General features: G+C 40.0%; 1 protein-coding gene across 1 annotated transcript; it reads right to left on the reverse strand.

The window, feature by feature from the left end:
- Positions 1 to 5,226: 5,226 nt before the first annotated feature.
- LOC137273479 (eEF1A lysine and N-terminal methyltransferase-like) lies at positions 5,227 to 24,053 on the reverse strand. The gene is made up of 14 exons (XM_067806186.1): positions 23,910 to 24,053; positions 21,118 to 21,301; positions 18,808 to 19,036; positions 17,557 to 17,765; positions 16,183 to 16,303; positions 13,985 to 14,103; positions 12,760 to 12,894; positions 12,390 to 12,576; positions 11,767 to 11,947; positions 10,732 to 10,854; positions 8,778 to 8,854; positions 8,208 to 8,343; positions 7,955 to 8,083; positions 5,227 to 7,466 (listed from the first exon to the last, which is right to left on the reverse strand). Exons 2-14 carry the CDS (start codon positions 21,207 to 21,209, stop codon positions 7,180 to 7,182), a joined length of 2,025 nt encoding a protein of 674 aa, XP_067662287.1. The 5' UTR covers positions 21,210 to 21,301; positions 23,910 to 24,053; the 3' UTR covers positions 5,227 to 7,179.
- Positions 24,054 to 24,594: the final 541 nt, after the last annotated feature.

The raw sequence follows: 24,594 nt of genomic DNA on the forward strand, positions 1-24,594 counted from the left end.
TCTTAAATACGTTTTCGCGAATATTTTCTTCAAACGCTTAAACCCTTCGAAACGAGAAAACCTTAAAATTGGGCGCAGAATCATTTTGGAAAGACAGTTTATTTGTATTATTTTTGCTACATATACTCTCAAAATCACCTATGCGTTTCCTGTTTTTTTATGTCGTCATATGAAGTGATGTATTTTCTGTAGGTTGTCAACCTGATGCTAACGATCAGGGCTATTCGGGGATTCCAACCTGTGATCATCAGATCCTGGAACACCTTAAGGACACAACTCTGCACTGGATTTTGCCATGAATGGTACGTTTAGTGTTAACATTTACGTCGACCAGTCAGTAAATGTTATTCGGTGATGTGGCTTCACGGACCAGAGTGCAATGTCATCCGCATTCATGTTTACCCATGATGAAGAGTGAGTGAGTTTAATTTTCGCGGCACTCAGCAATATTCCAGCTATATGGCGGCTGTCTGTAAATAATCGAATCAGGACCAGACAATCCAGTGATCAACAATATGAGAATCGATCTGCGCAACTTGGAACCGACGACAAGTGTCAACCAAGTCAGCGAGTCGGACCACCCGATCCCGTTAATCGCCTCTTACGACAATTGAGGGTTGCTGAAATCAGTTCTAAGAAGGGATCTTCACGGGTCACATGTTGGAGACAACACAGCAACTAATCTTATGACATAAATAAATATGTTTGAAATTTAACATGCACCCAGATGCGAGAGGATTACTGATGCTAAAAAGAGGTTAAATGTTTGGATCCTGACTTTAAGACGTTTTGAAAAATATCGTAACAGGATCGACACACACCTAGGTACGTATGGGGGTTGAAAAATATCGCACACTTTGTTGCTATGCTATGAGTGAGTCAGAGTCAGTTTTACTCTGCGTTTCGTAATTAATGTTCCAGCAATATCACTGCGCTGAACACCAGAAATGGGCCTCACACACTGCACCCATGTTCTGCTACGAGCTTGCGTCTTCACATGTTAAACTCAAGGAGTGTCAGCTCTTATCACGGCGGGAGACACCAGAAATGGCCTTTGCACACTGCACCCAATTTCTGAAGGAGTAAACATTGTTATCATGTTCATGAGGTTATCAGGGAAAGTCATGATGCATGACCGACAGTTGATGAGCAATCGATGACGATGCGGTCTTGATGGCTGTGTCATCCTAGATAACGCTGCAGTCAGTAAATTCGTTGTAAGTGAACCGATAATGCCTGTCCACTATGATATGACCGATGCAGATTGCGTCCGGTAGACTGTGTATCATCCATGATAACAGGTGTCTCTTGATGATCCATGGTAGCCCAAACCGTGAAGATCCGGGTTACAAGTGATCTTGAACAACCCATTCTTGTCGTCTGAAGACTGGTTCTAATCCGAGTCTTCACGGGTCTGAGCACAAAAGAAATGGGCTTCACGCACTGAACACAATTTAGGAAATTGATAATGAAAAAGAGTTGGTGTTATATTTGGCAAATATTTGACAAATCCTCCAGACCAACGACACGTTCTTCAGTCACGAGCTCTTGGTGGTACCGCCCGCGTGGTGTCGCTCGTGTCACAGAGTACAAATACTTTTTAATCTTGGTGACACCCGCATTTCAAACACGAAAGTGGGATCCGGGACTCCACCACAGGGGTGCTTCAACAGGTAACAGACATCGAGTATACAAGCTTACAATGATACCCAGGTGCCCTGCAGTCATATATGGCCTATTTTATTGGCAGACACTCAGTATAGAAAGTTTGCACGTCCCATGGTCAAGGTATTAGTGAATTTACTAAATTACCTCGGCATTCTAGTTTTAATACTGTGCAAGGTTAAAATAGCTGTGAACGGCGAACACATGAATCAGACACTTCCGCGTATCTTTACATGAAATTTCTGTTGAAGAAATATTTTGATATTCAAATCACAGGAAGCTGAGGTGAATCAGGGTTGGGAAAAATATCGGTGAGAAAACTGAATGTGCAGTTGAATCAGACAATTCAGGCTATGGTTCAGATATGCATCAGTCAGAATTTGAACTCAGTATATAATAATCCAATGAGCAGACGTTTCTGATGAATTTATACTCGCCTGTATCTAACACGGGAATCAATTATTACTAATGATATTAGTATTGCTTTAGTACCTCCAAAATTACTCCACAACTTTGGCTCAGTATTATTCATTGTATTTTGCCTATGCTGAGTCTCGGTATAGCAGTGTAAAGAATAATACAGAGTCTCAGTATAGCAGTGTAGCGAATAATACAGAGTCTCAGTATAGCAGTGTAAAGAATAATACTGAGTCTCGGTATAGCAGTGTAAAGAATAATACTGAGTCTCGGTATAGCAGTGTAAAGAATAATACAGAGTCTCAGTATAGCAGTGTAAAGAATAATACAGAGTCTCAGTATAGCACTGTAATGAATAATACAGAGTCTCAGTATTGGAGTGTAATGAATAATACAGAGTCTCAGTATTGGAGTGTAATGAATAATACAGAGTCTCAGTATTGGAGTGTAATGAATAATACAGAGTCTCAGTATTGGAGTGTAATGAATAATACTGAGTCTCCGTAAAGGAGCGTAACGACTAATACTAAGTCACGGTGTAGCAGTGGTGGGAATAATAAAGAGTATCAGTATACCAGTTTCATGAATAAAACTGAGTCTCAGTATAGCAGTGTAACGAATGATACTTAGTCTCAGGATAACAGTTTAACAAATAATAATGAGTTTCAGTACAGCAGTGTAAAGAATAATACTGAGCCTTCTCTTTTACAATCATAGCGCTGTTCTATAGTACACTGTCATAAAAATATTGACACAGTTCACTGCTTGTTACGAGGGAGGAGTGCAGAGAAAGCACAGCTAGGTGTCCGAGAAAGCATGGAAACGGCAGAGCACAGTTACAAGGTAAAACAGTTGACAACAAGTATAGAGGTTTGAACGTGTCTTTTGCATGATCAAGGTGTTGTGTTGATTTTACAGGTGTTGTAGGTAATTACATGTGTTGTGGTATGTCTGGGAGTGTTGTAAAGCTCATGCCAATGTCGAATATGCCTACATTTGATGTGGTATGCCACGTGCTGTGGACTACCCAAAATCGTTATGCACACGTGAAGGTCAGAGTTAGAATTGATCTTCAGCAACCCATGCTTCTTGTAATGTTCGAAAAACGAGTTCGGATGATCTCCCTCGCTGCCTTGGTTGACACATGTCATCGTATCCCAATTACTGCTGCTGATCGCTGGATTGTCTGGCCCAGACTCGATTATTTACATCGACCTTCGCTATATTCTCATTGTGACATAAAACTAAGCTCACTCACTGTTGTGGAGTGCCTGCAAGTGTTGTAGTATGCCTACAGGTTGCACTAATTCCGAGTGACACAGATACACTGCTGAACACAGGGCACATTGGACTTTGGAGTGGGAGCATCACCACTCATCAGCACGACCAGACATCTTGGTGTTGTTGTTTAGGCTGACCTGCTTTTCGGATAAGTGGCTATATTAACTGATTAAGTCACAAGCAGTTGCGCTGAGATAACCTACAAAAAAAAACGTTCGTTCACCACGCCGAAGACCCTGGTTCGATTCCCCACATGGGTAAAATGTTTGAAGTCCATTTCTGGTGTCCCCCGTGACAATAATGCTAAAGGCGGAGTACTGGTTACATGCGAAAATTGATGTATATGAATCAATGAATATCTGTGTAAACATAATTGGGAAACCGAGTCCCACCGTACCTACACTATGGACCATGTGATCTATAGTTCTCTCGTTATCAAGCAGTTGAGTAATTTCTTGACCTTGACCTTCAACAGGCGATGCAAGGCAAGTACATACGTCCTGTGTGTTGTTTGTGTCATTATCTGGAGGCATAGTCATGTGTTCAGGACATAGGGAGTATGTACATTATAAGTTGTTCACAGGTCCCAGTGAACAACGTATTTATCTAACCGAACACCAGAATTTTAATTTTGAACTGTTTGAAGCACTTCTGTTAAATGCGTTTGTAGACGACACAAGGTAAACCGATTTAGTGTTATCTCCCTTCCATCGATTTGCAATCGCAAAACATCGGTAATTTCCGCGCTTCTTGCATGATTCAATGTTATTCGAGACAAAGAAGTACTACCATGAAGCACCAGAAGAGTTCGGAATTCCCAGCGGTGTACACTGAAAACAATACATCGCCTGTAAGCGGGGTACATTGAAAATAATAGAATAGCGTTTAGCCAATCAGAAAGCGACATTCATATGTGAGGTAAGATAAACATGGCTGTCTGTCAAATTCCTCGCGGGTTTGGGGTTACGACAAGTACTCAGTAAACTTATGCTGGTCCTGACAGATGGCCATGTGGATTGACGTAGTTGGCAGTTGCTCATAATATTGATCATTTGGTTGTCTGATCCAACAGACTAAGATGAGTTAGCAAATATTTATCAGATCCTAACTTCCTTAACAGTGAATCTGGTTCCTGTGCTAGTCAGTGAATGAGTAGGATTTATTACGGATTTGAATCAGATTAATGTCTGAGGAAAGGCCGATGTGATGCTGGTAAGACATTTACCGCTTTAGTGAATACATGTTAACTGCTATGTCCTGGCAGGTCTCTATATCACGGTGAACTGCAATTCCAACCTACAAATATAAGATTCTGGCATGCCCAAGGGACATACCTCTGCATTCATGACTTGGACAACCGACAGGGCCGTGTGATTTGCATAAAAATAGTGATTCAAACAAAGAAGCTTTTCCATGACCAAGCCCTCTATTCCCTAAATGCCGTCAATCATGTTAGCATCTTAGCAGGTTTGTTTGCACACAATATTCACTATCTCACCTCGTTATTATTGACATTTTGTTCATGTCAGAGGACCCATAAATAAATAAATTAAGAGACTTTAATGCTGCTTCAAGCAATATTAGTGCGATATCACCGAGAAATGGGACACCATCAATGTACATCACATAGCATGACTAACTGAGGAACTGACAACGTCTTCAGAGATGGGAACCTGCTCTAACCATCAGTTAATCCAAGGCTATAATTCCACAAATGTCACTGCGATGGTTCGTCTATGGGTTCATGGATACCTACATGGGTATATAGTGTCCTCCAGCCATACTACTTGAATATTGATGCAAAAAGCCACATAAAACTACTCCCTCACTCGCAAATGTCATTTGAAAAACAAGAGACAAACATGATAGTAAGTATGTATTACATATTGGAAAATTATAGTACAAAATTCTGTCCAGAAAGTGTACAGATCTCTGAAGAGGATGCAGGCATCAACTGTATTAATATCACTGGGTGAGTGAGTAACCCTGGACTTCTTTTGTAATGTAACATCTACTGGAACATCGTGGTTTCAACAGTATTTCAGCTGCATTACTGTCTTGGCTGCATCACTGTCTCAACTGCATCACTATTTCAGCTGCATCACTGTCTCAGCTGCATCGCTGTCTCAGCTGCATTGCTGTCTCAGCCACATCACTGACTCTGAGCATCACTCTTTCAGCTGCATGACTGTCTCGCTGCATGACTGTCTCAGCTCCATCACTGTCTCAGCTCCATCACTGACTCAGCTGCGTCACTCTTTCAGCTGCATGACTGTCTCTGCTGCAATCACTTTCTCAGTTTACTGTGGAAGGGAAGCTCAAGAAATGCAGGTCAGATTGGATGTTTGCCACTCTCGCGAAATCCACAGACACAATATGTTCCTTAAAAAAACTTGGAAATGTTATCAGCACTAAATGTGTCTCCAACACCCTGTTTTTAGAGGCTAAATGCAAACTATGATAAATGTTAGGAGAAAGTTGAGGATTAACAACCCAGAGAATATAGAGTGCTAAATGCAAACTAAGAATAATATCAGGAGAAAGTTGAGAATTGATTCTATCTCCTCTAGATGTCTACAGTGTCCTACATGTTAAAATGTGAAGATCTCTATGGAACCTGAGAAGAGCACTACCCATCCTGTGAAGTGCGCTAACATGCAATCAGCCAGTAGACTTGTTCATAAGTGGCAGCAGGTTGATGGAGGCACTCATAAGATATAAAGTTGTTGTGGTGACAGGTACTTAGTGGGTGACCACATGTGGTAATGGTTTGTTAAAAATCGAAACACTTCACTACCCTACCTATGCGGTCAGCTCGCAGGACAAACTACCTGAAACGACGAACACATTTTGAATCCATTCAACAGGAGAACAGCCAGATGACAACCCCAAACAAAACTTGCAACAATTATTCAACAAGGTGGATTTATGTGTCATTTGAGTTATGTATGGAATGCATTAATTCTCAGCTACCTAAATATTAAATTTGCAATTGGATTATGTACCTTAATATATGCCTGTGAATGAAAAATGTGTTTGCCAAATGTCTTGGCACACAGCCACAAAGTTCAGCAAGCTATGAAGGCTGGCTGATCCTGAATATAGAAGGAAAATGAGGCTGATTCAAAGCCTTTCTTATAGAATCTCACTTTTTGTGAGCCCTAAACTCTTGTTCCTGGACTGAAGACTAGCTGCTGGCTGCCATATCTGACCTACAGTGACCTATTTTAATGGTTTCACTTTTACGTCTGAACACACTGATTTTGGTATTAACCTTCACATTTTAAGTTGAGGTTCAACTCACACCTCTATGTATATCTACAGAAAATCTGTACCATATATTGTTCAGATCTAACCCTATGAAGATCTCTCTTTGTCCTCTGAAGACCTCTTCCTGTCCTGTAAAGATTGATATCATGTTCCGTTATGATCAGTCCCACATCCTGAGAATATCAACAACCTGTCCTTAGAAGACTTCTATCATGATGTGAAGAGCTACAATCAAGCTCTCTGAAGATCTGTATCATGATGTGAAGAGCTACAATCAAGCTCTCTGAAGATCTGTATCATGATGTGAAGAGCTACAATCAAGCTCTCTGAAGATCTGTATCATATCCTTGAAAGAATTAATCCATGGTCTGTGAAGATAAATGCTTAGTTCTCTTGTGTTATCTTCCATGATAATCAGGCTAAACTTGGTGTAGGAACATATGAAAAGGACATAACTTCGCATCAGACTGCAGCACTCTGACCATTAAGCCTCCAATGTCGCACATGGAATAAATATTGTCACAGACACCTACCCTCTATCTGCTGTCACAGTTTGCTGTCATCAACCAAAGACAATGTTCCTAGAGCCTTGATAATATCAACTTCAGTTGCAGCAGACGTGGCTTTGATGACCTTGTTAAGCGTGGCTGCCACCGATTTGGCGTCTGCCACCAGCTGATTTCCATCATCTTGTCCCCGCAGACAGAAGACAATCTCATTCACTTCGTCATCAATATGTACAGACAGCACTCGGCCAAACAGTTTCTTGATACGATCCAAGATGTTTCTCTTCAAGATGTCATCCCTTGCAACGAGATTCAAAGCAAACACTCCTGGAACAAACAAAACATAATGATACAATGAGCCAATGGTTAACTTGAGAGTTTGGAAAATGCACCAGAAATAGTACTATCACAAACAAACACAACACACACATACGTGAATTTTGGCATGCTAGTACTTTTGACTTCATTTCACTCCACTTGCATGTAATCATTCAGGAAACAAATAGTATGCTTGACTTCATTTGATTACATACAGTATTACCCGAAAGGGCCATAAAATTTTTGTAGAAACTGTGATATGCAGTAAGCAGCATTCTGATTTCATGCATCGCCTGGTGAGCTCTTTGAGAACTTTAATCTTAACCAAACAAATGTCAAAAAGCAAACATATTGGTGCTAGAACGAATCCCTGGTAGAATGAATTAGCTTGTGATAATCCCCCAGTCATGCATTGTTCACCAAAATATTTTCAAATCCTGGTCACAGCATGAGGAGAAAATATCCTCAATCTGACTGTTTAAAGAAACTATGTGTACCATTGTCACTGATGATGGATGCTGTCTCCTTCAGAAAGGCCTCCTCGAGGAACATCACTGGTGGACAGCTGATACCGACTGACCGGTCCTTGCTGTCTGCGTCAAACATCACTACATCGTACTGGCGTCCTGAAAACATGAGTGAAATAGTGATTAAATACCCCTCATCTACCTGTGTTACTATAGATCAGCCTTCCATGAGGGAGCATTTCAAGAGCCCTTGAGCCATATCTTGTACACGTACTACACCCACCTGCTTCTGCTGCCTTGTGTATGAACTCCAGACCATCAGCAATGTGGACTTTGAGACGGTCATCCTGCTTCAGGAAGAAATGCTTCTCAGCCACCTCCAGCACATCAGGGTCAAAGTCCACTACATCCTGTCTCACCTACAGAGACATAGATCTATGGTAACCATTGCTATACAGTGTCAGGAAAGGAGAAAAAAGGAAGAATTGACAACTGAACAAAAATAATTGGCAACCCATGCATATGGTAAGAGGGGACAAATATGAGCCAGAGCTCAGGCTTGTTGACTTGGTCAATGCATGTTGTTGTATCCAAGATCATCATGACTGGAAATAGTCTTAGGTTCCAACACACATCTTGGTAAGCCTTACCTAGGTAAGCTGCACACCCCTACCTCATCCACTCCCTCTGGATCCGTCAACCACGGAGTGGGATTCTTGGCAAGTCTACCACATGACCATTGACGATGATTGGGATTAGTCTGGGGTTGAAACCCAAACATATTGGCAAGCCTACAATGGAAGAATTGATCATGGCAAGGTTATTCGAACCCAAAACCACTTTGGAAGCTTACCTTGTGGAAGTGATGGTGAATAAATCCAGCCAAGCCTCCTCCCCCTAGGCCAATCAGCAACAGGGACATCTCTCGGTCTGGGTAGCAAACAGAACAGCCACAACACAAGGTCAGTTTCATGCATTACTCTCCGAGTGAGTAAGGGAGTTTAGTTTTACACTGCACTGAGCAATACTCCAGCTATATGGAATATATGTAAATAATTAAGTCTGGACCAGAAAATCCAGTGATCAACATGATGTGCATCAATCTGTGTAACTGGGAAACCGATGACATATGTCAGGGGTTCAACAATGCCATTCAATATAGGTTTATCTATTCAAGATCAGACAGGACACCTGTGATGCTGATACACAACCAAAGGGGCACTATGACAAGAAACTGGAAAGACTGACCAATCAAATAAAACAGGGGGAGAAATGCTAGACATCGCAACACCTCCAAGTGATGCACATGGAGCACAACAGTCACAACAGTGAGTAAACAATCACTAAAAATATCGTTCTTGTCAATATTCAAGGGTGTTGGCTTTTGGAAATTTTAGCTAATGGTAACTATGTCATCAGAGAGCCCTAAGCGTATATACTGCAGGTCAAATATCTGTGTTTTATGTGGATTTTCGTTTGTTGAGAGATCAGAGTCAGTGACTGGGGAATTTTTAAAGTCCTGCCGAACCCTTAACAGTAGCTGTTATCTGATTGGTTAAATCCATTTGTCAGACTTGCATTTCATTGGACAGTCATAGATCGCTTAAAGGTTAGCTGACATGACCTTCTACTATCATTAGTTAAGACTCAGTGTAATGAATAATACTGAGTCTAAGTGTACTTAGACTGCACTGCAGCCCACTCCCCCTATATCTCACATGTAGGTTGGGGGACGAGTGCCTGACCCTCCATATATCTCACTTGTGGTTCAGGGAGAAATGTCAGACTCCAAATGTGGCTCACTCCCACTATATCTCACCTGTAAGTTGGGGAGGAATGCCAGAACTCCCACATATCACACATGTAGGTTGGGGGATGAATGCCTGACTCTCCATACATTTCACCTGTAGTTTGAGGCAGGAATCTCAGACTCCCCATACATCTCACCTGTAGGTTGAGGCAGGAATGCCAGACTCCCCATACATCTCACCTGTAGGTTGGTGGCCTAATGCCAGACTCTCCATACATCTCGCATGTAGCTTGAGGCAAGAATGCCAGACACCCCATACATCTCACCTGTAGGTTGGTGGCCTAATGCCAGACTCTCCATACATCTCGCATGTAGCTTGAGGCAAGAATGCCAGACTCCCCATACATCTCACCTGTAGGTAGAAGCAAGAATGCTGGACTCCCCATACATCTCACATGTAGGTAGAGGCAGGAATCTCAGACTCCCCATACATCTCACCTGTAGGTAGAGGCAGGAATCCCAGACTCCCCATACATCTCACCTGTAGGTAGAGGCAGGAATCCCAGACTCCCCATACATCTCACCTGTAGGTAGAGGCAGGAATCCCAGACTCCCCATACATCTCACCTGTAGGCAGAGGCAGGAATGCTAGACTCCCCATACATCTCACCTGTAGGTTGGTGGCCTAATGCCAGACTCTCCATACATCTCGCATGTGGCTTGAGGCAAGAATGCCAGACTCCCCATACATCTCACCTGCAGGTAGAGGCAGGAATCCCAGACTCCCCATACATCTCACCTGTAAGTAGAGGCAGGAATGCCAGACACCCCATACTTCTCACCTGTAGGTTGAGGCAGGAATGCCAGACTCCCCATACATCTCACCTGTAGGTAGAGGCAGGAATGCCAGACTCCCCATACATCTCACCTGTAGGTAGAGGCAGGAATGCCAGACTCCCCATACTTCTCACCTGTAGGTTGAGGCAGGGATGCCAGACTCTGCAAACTTCTCACCTGTAAGTAGAGGCAGGAATGCTAGACTTTCCATACATCTCACCTGTAGGTTGAGGCAGGAATGCCAGACTCCCCACCATGGCCATATGATGCTGACATCCCAGAAAACTCTTGTCGAGGGTCAACTTGGATGGGTTGTATCCCTTCATTTTCCCCTTCTTTGACTCTGAAAGTAAGTGGACACATTATATCTAAGGCGAGTCTTATCAGACACAAACATGCTCTACATATAAGAGAGAGTGAGTCCAGTTTTATATTGCACTAAGCAATGTTCCAGTAATATGGCAAAGTCTGTAAATAATACTCTGGACCAGACAATCCAGTGATCAACATCATCAATATCAATCTAAACTACTGGGTGATGATGACATATGTTTACTAAGTCAGCGAGTCTGACTTTTAGATGCTTGAATGTTTAAAATGAAACAAATACTTAAGATTTACTAGATATTGCTGCTCTGACAGGAAATACATTCAATGTTTGAATACCGAGTTTAAATACTACATTACATCAAACTGTTTTCATTGAAAGAAGAAAATTTCCTTTCCCTTTCTTAACAACACACTTCACAATATTCTATCTTTAAGGCTGCCATATAGCTGGAATATTGCTGAGTGAGGCGTAAAACTAAATTCACTCACTTACTCCATCTTTAAGACAGCTGGATCAGACAATCCAGTGATTGATATAATGAGCAATGATAAAGTCAACAGAATAACATGCAAACAACCCAAAACCTGCCAATCCAATTTGAAAGTCAAAAGATCTTTCTAAACAAAGCACAAAATATCTCTTGTGTACATTTTTTAAAGAATTCACTGTTGGTTCAATGGTCATCTACCTTGGACCCAAAGTTAATACCTAAGATCCCAACAATAATTCATGGAAGGTTTATTGGAATATCTGCAGGCCAAAACTATCTATCGAGGACTCACAAACTGATAGACCTATTACATCCCTCCATCTGACTTGGATCGATTTTCTCGAACAAATTTGTCTGAAAAGTTATCAACCAGAAATGTTTACAAAATGAGTCTGACATTTCACAAAGGGAGATAATTATTGAAATATGCTCACTTGCCACCAGCTTGGCCTCTGACTGCACTATGTTGGCTGTGTCAAGGAAGATGAGACGTCGGTAAAACTCTCCATCCTCTGTCTCCAGGTCCTCTACCACATACTTCCCATTCATTTTGCTGGTTCCCTCGGCGTACGAGTGTCTGTGTCCAATGTCCTCCCCCAGAGACAGGAATGGAACCTGTAACAATGAGAGTAAGTGAGCAAGTGGGTGAAGTTTTAGGCCACTTTTAGCAGTATTCCGGCAATATCACAACAGGGGACACCAGAAAATGGGCTCCACAATTTGTACCCATGTGGGGAATCATATTGAGGACTTTGGAGTGACGACCAAATGCTTAACAACTATATTCTACCCCCATCTCCTTGTAACAGTGCGAAAGACTGAGTGAGTGTGCGTCTTTCACAATATTTCGGAAAACATTATGGATTAGGCATATACCAATGTAGAGAATCAAACCTGGGCCTACAGCATGACAAGTTGACGCTTAAACCACTACACCATCCACACTGTACATGCTGAGTAACATGAAAGCCAATCACAAGTCAAATACAACGTTTGTTAGTAATATTTTTGAATTTTGAAGTTTGAAAGTGTTTTGCAAGTACTCTGTAATGAGTACCTGAGATCCTCGCTTGAAGTTTGGTGGTGTCAGCTCCATCACTTTGCCTGAAAGTTCCTCCTTGACGGACTCTATATCTGTGTAACTGTGTGTCCGGTGTAGTGTGACAACAACAAGTCTGTCCGATCCAGCACTTTCAGCCAACTGCTTTCGCCCAGCAGGCTGGCAAAACAGCCAGTCGGTTTCCCTGAAACAGTCAGAATGGTTAGCATAAGACATTACAACAGTGTTGCCTGACAGTTTCGTTGATACATATTTCAAACAATGCTTCCTATTGGAGTCCCTTAACCACAGTTGCAGCAGTGTTTCCCGACAGTCAGAATCCCATAACCACAGTTGCAACAGGGTTTCCAAACAAGTGGTTTCCTACCTTCCCTGGGGCACAATGAAGACAGCAAACTGTCGAGATGTCTTGTGTGGCCTGTCTACCACATACAACGTGTACCGCGGCTCGCTTGACTCACTGCTGTACAGACACAGGGAAGGCTGGTCATCACCAACATTTCTACAACAAACACAGAACACATTATCTCTCATGTCAACAGAGAACACTACACACCACAGCAGCAACATTCCACCAACATCAAAGGGATGAGAAAGAGATTCCTAGAACAGTGGTTGATAGCATAAAGGCCTTGACACAAGTAGTTTGTTATTCAAAGCCACACCCCGAAATATACGGCTCTATGGCAGCAGGCAGTCAAGCTAAGACCGAACAATCCAGTGATCAACAGCATGAGTATTGATCTATGCTATGGGATACAATGACTAATCAGCTAAGTCAGCAAATCTGACCACACCATACTGTTCGCTGCCTCTTATGACAACCATGGGTTGGTGATGACCAAATCTACCATGACAGGTAGTCATCCATGTGCTATACTGAAACTGTGTAGATTGTATTCCATGCACAGATCCCACAAGGAGAAGATATAAACAGAATCAACAACTTACCACAAAGATACATGTACTGTGAGTTTCACATTTTGATGTATATCTGTTAACATTCAGATTTAAATTGAACAATTTGGACAGCAGGATCATCAGATTCAAAAAAAGGAGTAAAGGACCTTTCGGCAATATACCAGTAATATTACAGTGGGAGACTCTGGAAAATGGATTTCACACATTTTACTTTAAACAAAAACATAAATCAAATAATGTGAAATTAAGATCCTCATAATTTTACCTTGCCAACTGAACACTGAAATCTCGGAATTTTTATTTTGATTATAGTATTATTCTTTCAAATTGCCATTATTAATTTGTATTGCAAGGGGGTATGCATATTATATGAAACACCCAGAACAAGTAGAGCTGGTCTAAGCTGATGCTCATCTTGTACCACAAGTGCATCTGTTTCACTGTTCCAACAATTGCGCTTACTCCTTGTAATACAAAACAATAACAGCAATTTGAATCTCTGATCATTTGCTAAACAACTTTTAGCCTATGTTGAATAAAATTCTGAGATTTCAGTGTTCAATTGGCAAGGTAAAATTATGAGGATTCGAAATATTAATTTCATTCAATTCAATTTACAAGGATAACCCAGTATCTGGTACAAGGACACTATTCTAACTGGTTGTACTCACTTCTTTGATATCTGATGCTTGACTACAGCATAATACTGCATCTCTTTGACAACCGTCTTCATCCCCTGCACATCCTCATAGCGGTCCATCTTGTCAGCGGCATTGCACACCTCTAAAATCTAACAATGAGTCTGTGATGGAATGACTTCATTTAGTATCATCTCACTGTCATTTTCTCTGCAGCTACCTCATCGAACACAGTAGGGAAAACTCTATCATTTTTTTGTGTGATTTGGGGGTTCTTGGGACAATCAAACTGTTTTAAAGTCAAATAAGTATTTATGTCTCACATCATCAGAAGATAACAATGTGGACACTATAAAGCATCTAAAGAACATACATATTGATATTTTATTCTCTGGAAGTCAAATAAGTCTTTATGTCTCATATCATCAGAAGATAACAGTGTGGACACTATAAAGCATCTAAAGGACATATATATTGATATTTTATTCTCTGGAAGTCAAATAAGTCTTTATGTCTCACATCATCAGAAGATAACAATGTGGACACTATAAAGCATCTAAAGAACATATATATTGATATTTTATTCTCTGGAAGTCAAATAAGTCTTTATGTCTCACATCATCAGAAGATAACAGTGTGGACACTATAAAGCATCTAAAGAACATATATATTGATATTTTATTCTCTGGAAGTCAAATAAGTCTTTATGTCTCACATCATCAGAAGATAACAATGTGGACACTATAAAGCATCTAAAGAACATATATATTGATATTTTATTCTCTGGAAGTCAAATAAGTCTTTATGTCTCACATCATCAGAAGATAACAATGTGGACACTATAAAGCATCTAAAGAACATATATATTGATATTTTATTCTCTGGAAGTCAAATAAGTCTTTATGTCTCACATCATCAGAAGATAACAGTGTGGACACTATAAAGCATCTAAAGAACATATATATTGATATTTTATTCTCTGGAAGTCAAATAAGTCTTTATGTCTCATATCATCAGAAGATAACAGTGTGGACACTATAAAGCATCTAAAGAACATATATATTGATATTTTATTCTCTGGAAGTCAAATAAGTCTTTATGTCTCATATCATCAGAAGATAACAGTGTGGACACTATAAAGCATCTAAAGGACATATTTTGATATTTCATTCTTTGAAAGAAAACTGTGCAAAATGAAATGGACTTGGTCTGTGTAAAGCACACCAGCAAACCAAGTGCGAATTACTGAGTCTATTTTATGCTGCACTCAGCAATATTCCAGCTGTATGGTCTGTAAATAACTGAGTCTGGACCAGACAATCCAGTGATCAAAAGCATGAGCATTAATCTAGACAACTGGGATACAATGATATGTGTCAACCAAGTCACTGAGCCTGACCACCTGATCCTGTTAGTTTTCTCTTATGACAAACATGGGTTACTGAAGATCAGTACTAAACCGGATCTTCACCAGAAGATATACACCAGTTTGGAGGAAACCCTCCCATTTGAATAGATATGGGGAACAACCAAGCATACACACTGCCATGTTACCAGCATCACTGGTTCAATTCATTTGTAGTTAGAGAATAAGGATATAGTAGATGCATGACACCTGATATAAAAGTACATTTAACAGCCAAAGCTGCAATAGTGACTTCAGCACCATTCCAGCAACATCTTGGAAGTGGCGCACCGAGAACATGCTTCATACGTCTAACCATCCCTACAGCTGCATATCACATGCAATTAGTAATACATCAAAGTACTGTCCATTAGAATCTTATACTGGTATCCTTTGGTAATAAGATGGTCTTGATAATGTGATGGTGTAAAACTAGTCTCTATATAGGCTTTCAAACAAGAGTTATTTCCCTTACACCAGAGCGTGCAAACCAGTTGAAGCAGTCATAAAATCCTACTCCTTCCAAATCACAAGTAACCACTGTCACCTGACATCACTCACATGAGCGAGTAAGGTTTTACACCCCTTTCAGCAACATTCTAGCCATATTCCAGCAATATCAAGGTGGGAGACACCAGAAATGGTCCTAACACAGTCACACATGTGGACAATAAAACCTAAGGCATTGCAATGACGAGAAGGCATTAATCTGTCTCATAGCTTAGCACTCTGTACTAAGGCAATTGTGTGAATGGAGTGGATTTATTTTATCTGAAAAGGTACGTTGGAGAAAACAACATACCATACAATAAAATATGATACATACTGGAGACATATTTGGCATCTTCTTGAACTTGGTGAGTATGATGACAAAGGCAGGCAGTGAGAAGTCGGGGTCATCTGCCGTGGCTTCCTTCTCAATGCGATGGACACGCACTGGCCAGCCCCTGCGATGGAAGCCCCATGAGGACCATTAGGCGCACACATTCACACACACACCACAGCAACACAAGATGTTCTATTCAAGACAGCTTGGCGGACAACTGAGTGAGTTCGGTTTTACTCCTCTTTTAACAATTTTCCAGCAATATCACAGAGAGACACCAGAAATGGGCTTCATTCATTGTATACCGAACCTGGGCCTTCAGTATGAATGCTTTAACCACTAGGCTACCCCAACACCCCTGGCAGATAAGTGACACTTAAGACATTATCTGCAGTGGAAGAAAGTATTTGGGTACAGGGACACAGACCTCCAGTGCTTGAGACCCATTCTCCCTTCAAACTGCTACAGGGAAACAAACTTTCCTTTTCATTGACCTATTCTGACTTCGGATCCCTTCACGGAGTCAAACATTTATTACTGGGGACCAAATTCACACTTAGGGTGTGATGGGTGCCGGCTTACACCACTGGACTCCTCTGCTGAGCTCCATGATAGCATGAGACTAACACTTAGTCTCTGAATATGTATCTTTGTTACAGAAAGAAATAATTCCCAATGGGATGGGAGATTCAGAAACTGTTGAAAGCTACATTTTCTTAATTTAGTTATTAAGCACTCAAAAAGGGCTGGGTGATAGGGGAAATATTGCATCCTGTGAATGGATGTCAATGTACTGATCTAGATCTACTGTTTACAATACTTTGAATGCAAGCATACAGAAAAAGAACAAGTGTACATGTGTACAGCTTGACATTAAGTTGCTGATCAAACATTCTGTGAACTGTTCCTTCTTACAGTCTGTTTGACTCAAAAGCGGAATGATGAACTCGAAAACTAATAAGCATACCACACTCAATGAAACGCTGATTGTAATCAAAACATCATACCAACTCTGTGAGATTTTTGCCGAATTTTTGTCCTAATAATAAAAAAGTTGTTTAACATTAACATATTGACATAGTTCACTGTTTATTACAAGGGAGGAGTGCAGAGAAAGGCACAGCCAGGTGTTTGAGAAGCTCGTGCTTAAGTGCCGAGTAGTATTTATTCATTAACCTGTGCTGTACTCTCGCCATGCTTTCTTGCACACCTGGCTGTTCCTTTCTCTGCACTCCTCCCTCGTAACAAATAGTGAACTGTGTCGATATTTTAATGATAAATTGTTAAACAATAATTCATCGGTCCGCTTCTGAGCCACATGGACTATAATTTAACAGATTCCTGATGTTATGAAATGAGTCAAATTTTACTCACAACTCTGCAAAGTATGAGAAGAGTTTGCTTGCGATGTGTTCCTGAAGCAAAGATATACAGATGTAACGTCCCCCAAGTCTCAATACCCGACTCAGCTCCGCGAACATCTTGTCAACAGTAGCCACAACGCCATCACTGCTGTCAGCCATTAAGGCATCCAGGGTCCCCTTGTCCAATGCCACAGAAAACTCGCCATCCACAAACGTCGTCTGAAACAGTCATTGGCCAAATCATACTCATGTAACTCTGTCAATGTAAAGATTCAATGACATAACGATTTTCTACTTGACAACAAAATGGTCACGTTATTGCAGGTTTGACGTTCATAAACATATATTTTGACATTCATGTATTTTGTACAAAGTATTCTAGAAATTATATCAACACTGATGGAATACAGACACATTTCTTTGGAAAAACCCTAGGTGATCCAGAACTAAAATAAATATAGAACTGTTATTTCTGATCATGTAGACCCTACCAACTGGAACACAGGTTTTCAGAAAAGTCTGACTATACACCTGATCATAAATATCCTCCCAGTGAATAAAATGGAGAACTATACATCCAAAATACTCACATGATCGGAGCCTAGGCTGACAGAAATTATGATTATCTGAACATATTCATGAATTTACCTCATTATCTGTCTAACACACTATCATATCATACAAGGGTTGTGGGAGAGTCTAGTGGGTAAAATGTTCGATTTTCAAGTCGAAGACCCAGGTTTGATTCCCCATATTTGATTCCCCACACGGGTAAAATGTGTAAAGCCCATTTCTGGTGTCCATCGCCATGATATTGCTGGAATATTGCTTAAAGGGTTGTTAAACTAAACTCACTTGCACAATCCTAGGTTCATATGCCAGTGAAGTCCCACAAAGAGAAAGTAATTTCTTATGGTTCCTTCAGATTTATTTCAAGTTGACAGGAATCAAGGAGAAAAAAACAACTCACCTATGTTACATTCACTGACAGAAAGGACACCTCCATATTACAGTCATTTGGAAAAAAACCCACCTCACCCATGTTACAGTCAATGACTCAAACAACCCACCCATGTTACAGACACTGACACAAACAACTCACCCATGTTCAAGACACTGACACAAACAACTTACCCATTCTACAGCCACTGATACTAACAACTGACCATGTTACATTCTATGACACACCCACCTCATCAATGTTACAGTCACTTACACAAATAACTCTTCCATGTCACAGCCACTGACACAAATGACTCACCTCTGTGACATCCATCCTGTGAAAGGCCATATTCGGACGTTGCTTACTGTTCTTGTCTGTCATTTGTCGGATGACGATGTCACTGATGTCGATGTTGACAATGTTGGTGTAGCCTACATCGTACATGTCCTCACTGAGTCTGGAGTTGCCACACCCGACCATCAGTACCTTGTCTTTGGGTCGTACATACTTCCCTAAAACGCCACACAGCTCTGGGTACTCTCCATACCTACATGTAATGACGCAATGAAAAGATTAGACAAAATTCCTCACAGCGCTAGGTATTTCTCTATACCAATATGTAAGTCCAAAACCATCTAACTGAACAAAACTCAACACATCTCCAGTTCTTCTCAATACCTACATACAAGGTCAAAACAAAAAGGCATTGCCTGTTTGCAGCATTCAAAATACCTGCCTGCCCGACTGCCCGGGACAGCTTATTTTCAACATTGACTGCCAGATTCTCCAAATCCACCTGCCCGACAGTTCAGCTGAATTTAGACACATATATGAAGATAGTCATCATATTTCAGGATGATAAATCATTATTAATTCACTCATAAAAATGAATGGTGACATCTGAAATAAACAAATAGTTCCTTTCTTGCATTAGTATTAGTTATTTTCAATATCTTACAAGTTTTAATTTAATTATACTATGCAAGTTAGTATTTTTCGTGGACAGGTAAGGTTTGGACAGGGCTGTCAAGTTTTACATTTGTGGGAGTTTCATTTCCTGCTGTTTGGGACATACTCAGATCTTGCTGTATCTAGCTATTGACATGCTCAGATCTTGCCAAATCAAGCATTTGACATGCTCAGATCTTGCCATATCAAGCATTTGACATGCTCAGAACCAGTAGTATCAAGCTACTGACATGCTCAAACTAGCAGTATCAAGCTGTTAAGATCTAATTCTAATGAGTGAGTCTAGTCTTATGCTGTTCTGAGCAATATCACAGCAGGTGACACCAGAAATGGGCTCCACACATTGTATCTGTGAGGGGATCAAACCTGGGTCTTCGGCATGACAAATGAACACTGTAACCACTAGGCTACACAATCACCCAAAATCAATGGTGGAAATAAGGTTGGATTTGAATGGAATGATTCACAGTAATTATGGCTTGAAGTAAAAAGCAAGAGAAAATTGTGTCCAGGGACATGGATACCCCTGCTGCTGTAGGAACTGAGTGTGCGCTGGTGATTAATTTCTACTAAACAAGTTCAATAAACATCTATGCAATAATGAGATGAACATCTTTCAAGACCCAATAAAACACATGTATAAGGTTAATCAATCCTGTTGAGAAAGATTTGTAGAGAAGTGGATAGACTTCATCCCCTATTTCACTATCATCAGAGAGATATCTAAGTATTTAAGTTCCAACGGCATTAAAATTGGAACAATAAATAAAATACAAAATCAAAATATGAGATGCACACCTTCAGAGTCCCTATAAAGCACATGTGTAATCTAAATGAATTTCATGACGTTTTTTAAGAGGAGTGAATAAACTACACCTCCCCTGTAACACTCATAGAAGCTCAATCAATTTCTTTTGTGGATAAGTGGGTAGACTTCATTCCCTATAAAACTACATTCAGAGAGAAATTCAGTAGATAGACTTCATCCCCTATAACATTATTTCCAGAGAGAAATTAAGTGGGTAGACTTCGTCCCCTATAACGTTATATCCACACACACTTATACCACTATCATCATAGAGAAATTCAGCAAAATGTACTTATGTTCAAATGTCTCTAAACTTACAAAAAAAAGCAATAAAATACAAAAAACAAAATAAGAGATGCACACCATTAGAGTCCCAAGAAAGTCCATGCATAAGTTCAGTAAATTCCTCTATGTGTTTTGGGGAGAGAAGTGGAAAGAGTGCATTCCCTGTTTTGTATGGACAGATGGATGGACGGACACGGAGGGTAACCCTATATGCCCCCTGCCAAATACGGCAGGGGGATAAATAGAACATCAAAAGCATATTTATGCAACATATTTGAGTGAGTCTCATTTAAAGGTATTCCTTTAATCATTCAGGCTATATCTTGATCTGCTCACTGACTGATAATTGGTCCCAATCTGGAGAAAAATAAAAAATATTCCAAATTCGGAAAAAAAAAATCCCAACAGGAAAATCAAGATTTGAACCAAATATTTTATTGACTAATTGCCTCCCTTGGCTCATAGTTTAGAAACATCATAGATGCGTGATTGACAGTTGTAAACGGGAAAAGCGAGCACAAGATTAAACTCTCATGAATGAACAGAAACCACAAATTCCTACTGACCACTCAAAGGCTTTAGCTCCTCTTTTCTTGTAGAACTTGTCCCAGTACTCCTCCGACACAAACTCTGTGTGACTTCGGGGTAGAAGATCCATGTTGGGGGAGGAGAAAGGAACAGCCACTTAATCACAAACTGTCCACTCCGGCTTCACCTCTAAAGTGATGGCTTAGCTACGTGGCCATAATTCTGTAAAACAAAACAACTGCTCTATTTAAAAAGAAATAATCTAAGTCAACTGTAGAAACAGGAACATTTACTGTAATTTTCATGGTGAAAACGATGGCAAAACTGAAAACTCTGACCTATCAAGTGAGGTGAAAAGATTGCTGCACTCTAAAGACACTCGTATGCACTTGGGTAAGACTGCATACATGAGTCCAGACTCAAACTTATTTCACAGTCAAGTCTGTGGAGGCACCATGCCACAGCCCTTACCACTGTGCGAAATAGCCACTTGCCCACTAGCCTAAGGCTAGTAAAAATCCAGTCTGGCCAGTAAATGTCCACAGTGAAGTTTCATTTTGTAAATATAACACTCTCTCTGACTTATAAAATATTAATACAACAAAAATAATAATCATGCAAGGTTATGGCCTGATAAAAATGCTCATCATATTAGCAGTCTAATGGAAAAACCCATGTCTGCATTCATATTTCAGGCTAGTGAATTATTTTGTGAGCTAGTAACTTTCATGTACAGATTGCTGCACTGACTTGCAAAATTTGGGACCTAATTTGCACACTGGCCCTAACAAATCCGACACACAGGTCTCATACTGTGTCTGAGCCTACCAGTCATTTTTTCAAATATTCCTTTTAAATATTAAAAGTATCTTACTTCTGGCAATTGTATATGAGAGAAAAAAACATCCAAAAATGTTTTTCTTGGAGGTATACATTTTTGGCCAATAAAAACACAGGCATTTATTTTTTAGCCATGATTTTGGTTGGTTTATTGTGTAACACTGCACGCTGTGTTTAATCAAACCTAGACCAGACAATCCACTGATCAACAGCATGAGTATCGATCTATGTAATAAATGATGTTCATGTTAAGACAGAAACCTGCGTTTTTCACACCAAAAAATAAAAAAAAACACGCAAAAATATTTTGTGTGCAGGTTTTGGATGCATAGATTCTGATCTTCATATTTTTACAAGTTACTTAAAACAGCAACATTTAAAAAAACAAGAAATTATAAAATGATTCAAGATAGTAACATTCATTTCACGTGCATAAGTGGACTACATATTTATAATTTTATTTCTGCACGCACTCATACAAAACCTACCATGAACACTGAATAAGCATATGTTGACATGCCTCAACTGGCTCTTACAACCAATTCAAACATGAATCTTCAAGGGTTGACATACAATGAAACAATGTAATTTGATACATGTAAATATTGATTATCATCTGGAGAACCTTGCACTCATGGGATATAACCATAACGGGTTTCCTTGGAGGAGAGCATTTGGTCTCTGAGCAGGGTAAAAAAATCTCAAATGTAACTATGTTATTGTGTCTCTGTGGACGATCAGTATAAAACTGAAAATTAGGCCACTAAAACGCCAACACAAACACTTTCAAATATTCACATCACTATGTATGTGTCATCAATTCCATGCTGTCTCATCTTGCCTTAGGCAACAGGCATATTCACAACAGACCATAACAAAAGGTAATGCGGCAGCTGTTTCACCATACTGAATATTTATCATGAGTCACAAAATTTTTAAACTGATTTTGTTTCAGTATCAAAAAATAACTGGTGCAGTTACATAGCAAAAAAAACAGTATTAGCATTCTTTCACTGATGTTTAATTGATCCTTTTCCGTTGTGCTTCAGGTAAGGACTCCTTTGTCACTGAGTCCTTGATTAACAAAATGATGGCAACTGCATTCTGCAGAGGCTCCCAATATTTTAGTTTTCTATTAAAACATGTTAACAAGAAGAATCTTTGTCTAAAAGATCAGTTACCGATACACTTGAATGTGACTCATTTGAAATGACTTTTCCTCTGTATATCTATTATATATAGCGGGGTTCGACACTAAGGCATGTCTGAATGACAGTGTATTGTAAATAGCTGGTGTAGCCTGGTTAAAATTGTGACTAGCTAGTATGACTGTTTGTGTAGATATTTAATGAATGCTGTTTCAAATTACTGTACTTGTATATTTTCGTTTGTATATTTTCGTTCCAAAAATCTTGCACACCTTTATCTGTTATAATGAGTTTTATAGAGAGTGCTACTGATGTTATTTAAATTTCAAAAGACAATGAAAGCTCCTCTCTCATCATTAACGTTAAAATCAAAGCTTTTGGTATACAGTAATCATAATGGACAACAGAAAACAATTATCACATAGTTTTGTGTTTAATATAGTTTGTTCTTCTAGTGTGCTCATCAAATCTGCTGATCACAAAAATAGCCTTGTTTTGCCTTCCTGCAGTATGGTCTTGTAGGTCAGGTCTAGTAAATCGTTCACTGGTCTAGTAGTAGTAGTGAAATAGTTAACGTTGAACCCTGGTTAGTTTGCTGTTACTTTTTAGAATGTAAATCCAAACAATTTGAACGTTTGGTTTCCGAAAGGTGTTTTGTTTGGTAATACCGAATACACTTAAACATGTAAGATGATTATTACTGAATGTATACGACACCGGTAGCCTACTGTCTAGACAACGCAACCAATTTGAACCAGGAACTGCCGCTTTTCGTATATTCCCCCTCAATATACAGTGCAGTGTGTGAAAAATGTGACCAGTAACGTTATTTACTATCCTACCTATTCGTTAGCTGCTATGGTTAAACCTGTTTTGAGTTAGTTTGACTTCTTAGCTCTGTAAACAACAATATTGATGATCTATCGTTAACACGTGGGATTGAGCAGACATCTTGGAAAAAGGTAAACACGTTAGAGTTACCTCCCTTCGGCCATACGCTTCCGCTGTGCACGGAATTTACTAGCGGAGTGTGGAATGACAAAGTTGACGGATGTCTGCAATGTTCGAACAAGCAAAATCACCTTCAGTTCCTTTGTGCGAAGGATAAACAACTGCCGATAGAAGATATTATGTAAGTGCTCATGTCATGCTAAATATCATTCCACGTCATACTCGTGACATGTGTCATACTGTCTTAATACTCGTGCCTAAATATCGGTATATCTCTCTCTCGCGCGCTCGGGAAATACCAACATTTAGGCATTCGTGTCGTAAACATAGTATGATATGGGCACTAATATAATTATCTGTGTATTACTGAAGTCGTCAAATCAAGGAAAACAGATCCAAATCCAAATAGATCCTACTTTCAAACATGGGCTGGCTACCCGCCCAAGAACGCAACGTCACTGAAGAAACGTAACGCCATTGCAACGTTCATGGTGTCACGTCACCAACGTATAATGATAGTTTGCCCACGGCTTACAGTGAATTCATAGACCAGACTGGTTCGTAGACGTGGAAATC

The sequence above is a fragment of the Haliotis asinina genome, chromosome 2 (assembly GCF_037392515.1).
Source record: "Haliotis asinina isolate JCU_RB_2024 chromosome 2, JCU_Hal_asi_v2, whole genome shotgun sequence".
Lineage (NCBI taxonomy): Eukaryota > Metazoa > Mollusca > Gastropoda > Lepetellida > Haliotidae > Haliotis > Haliotis asinina.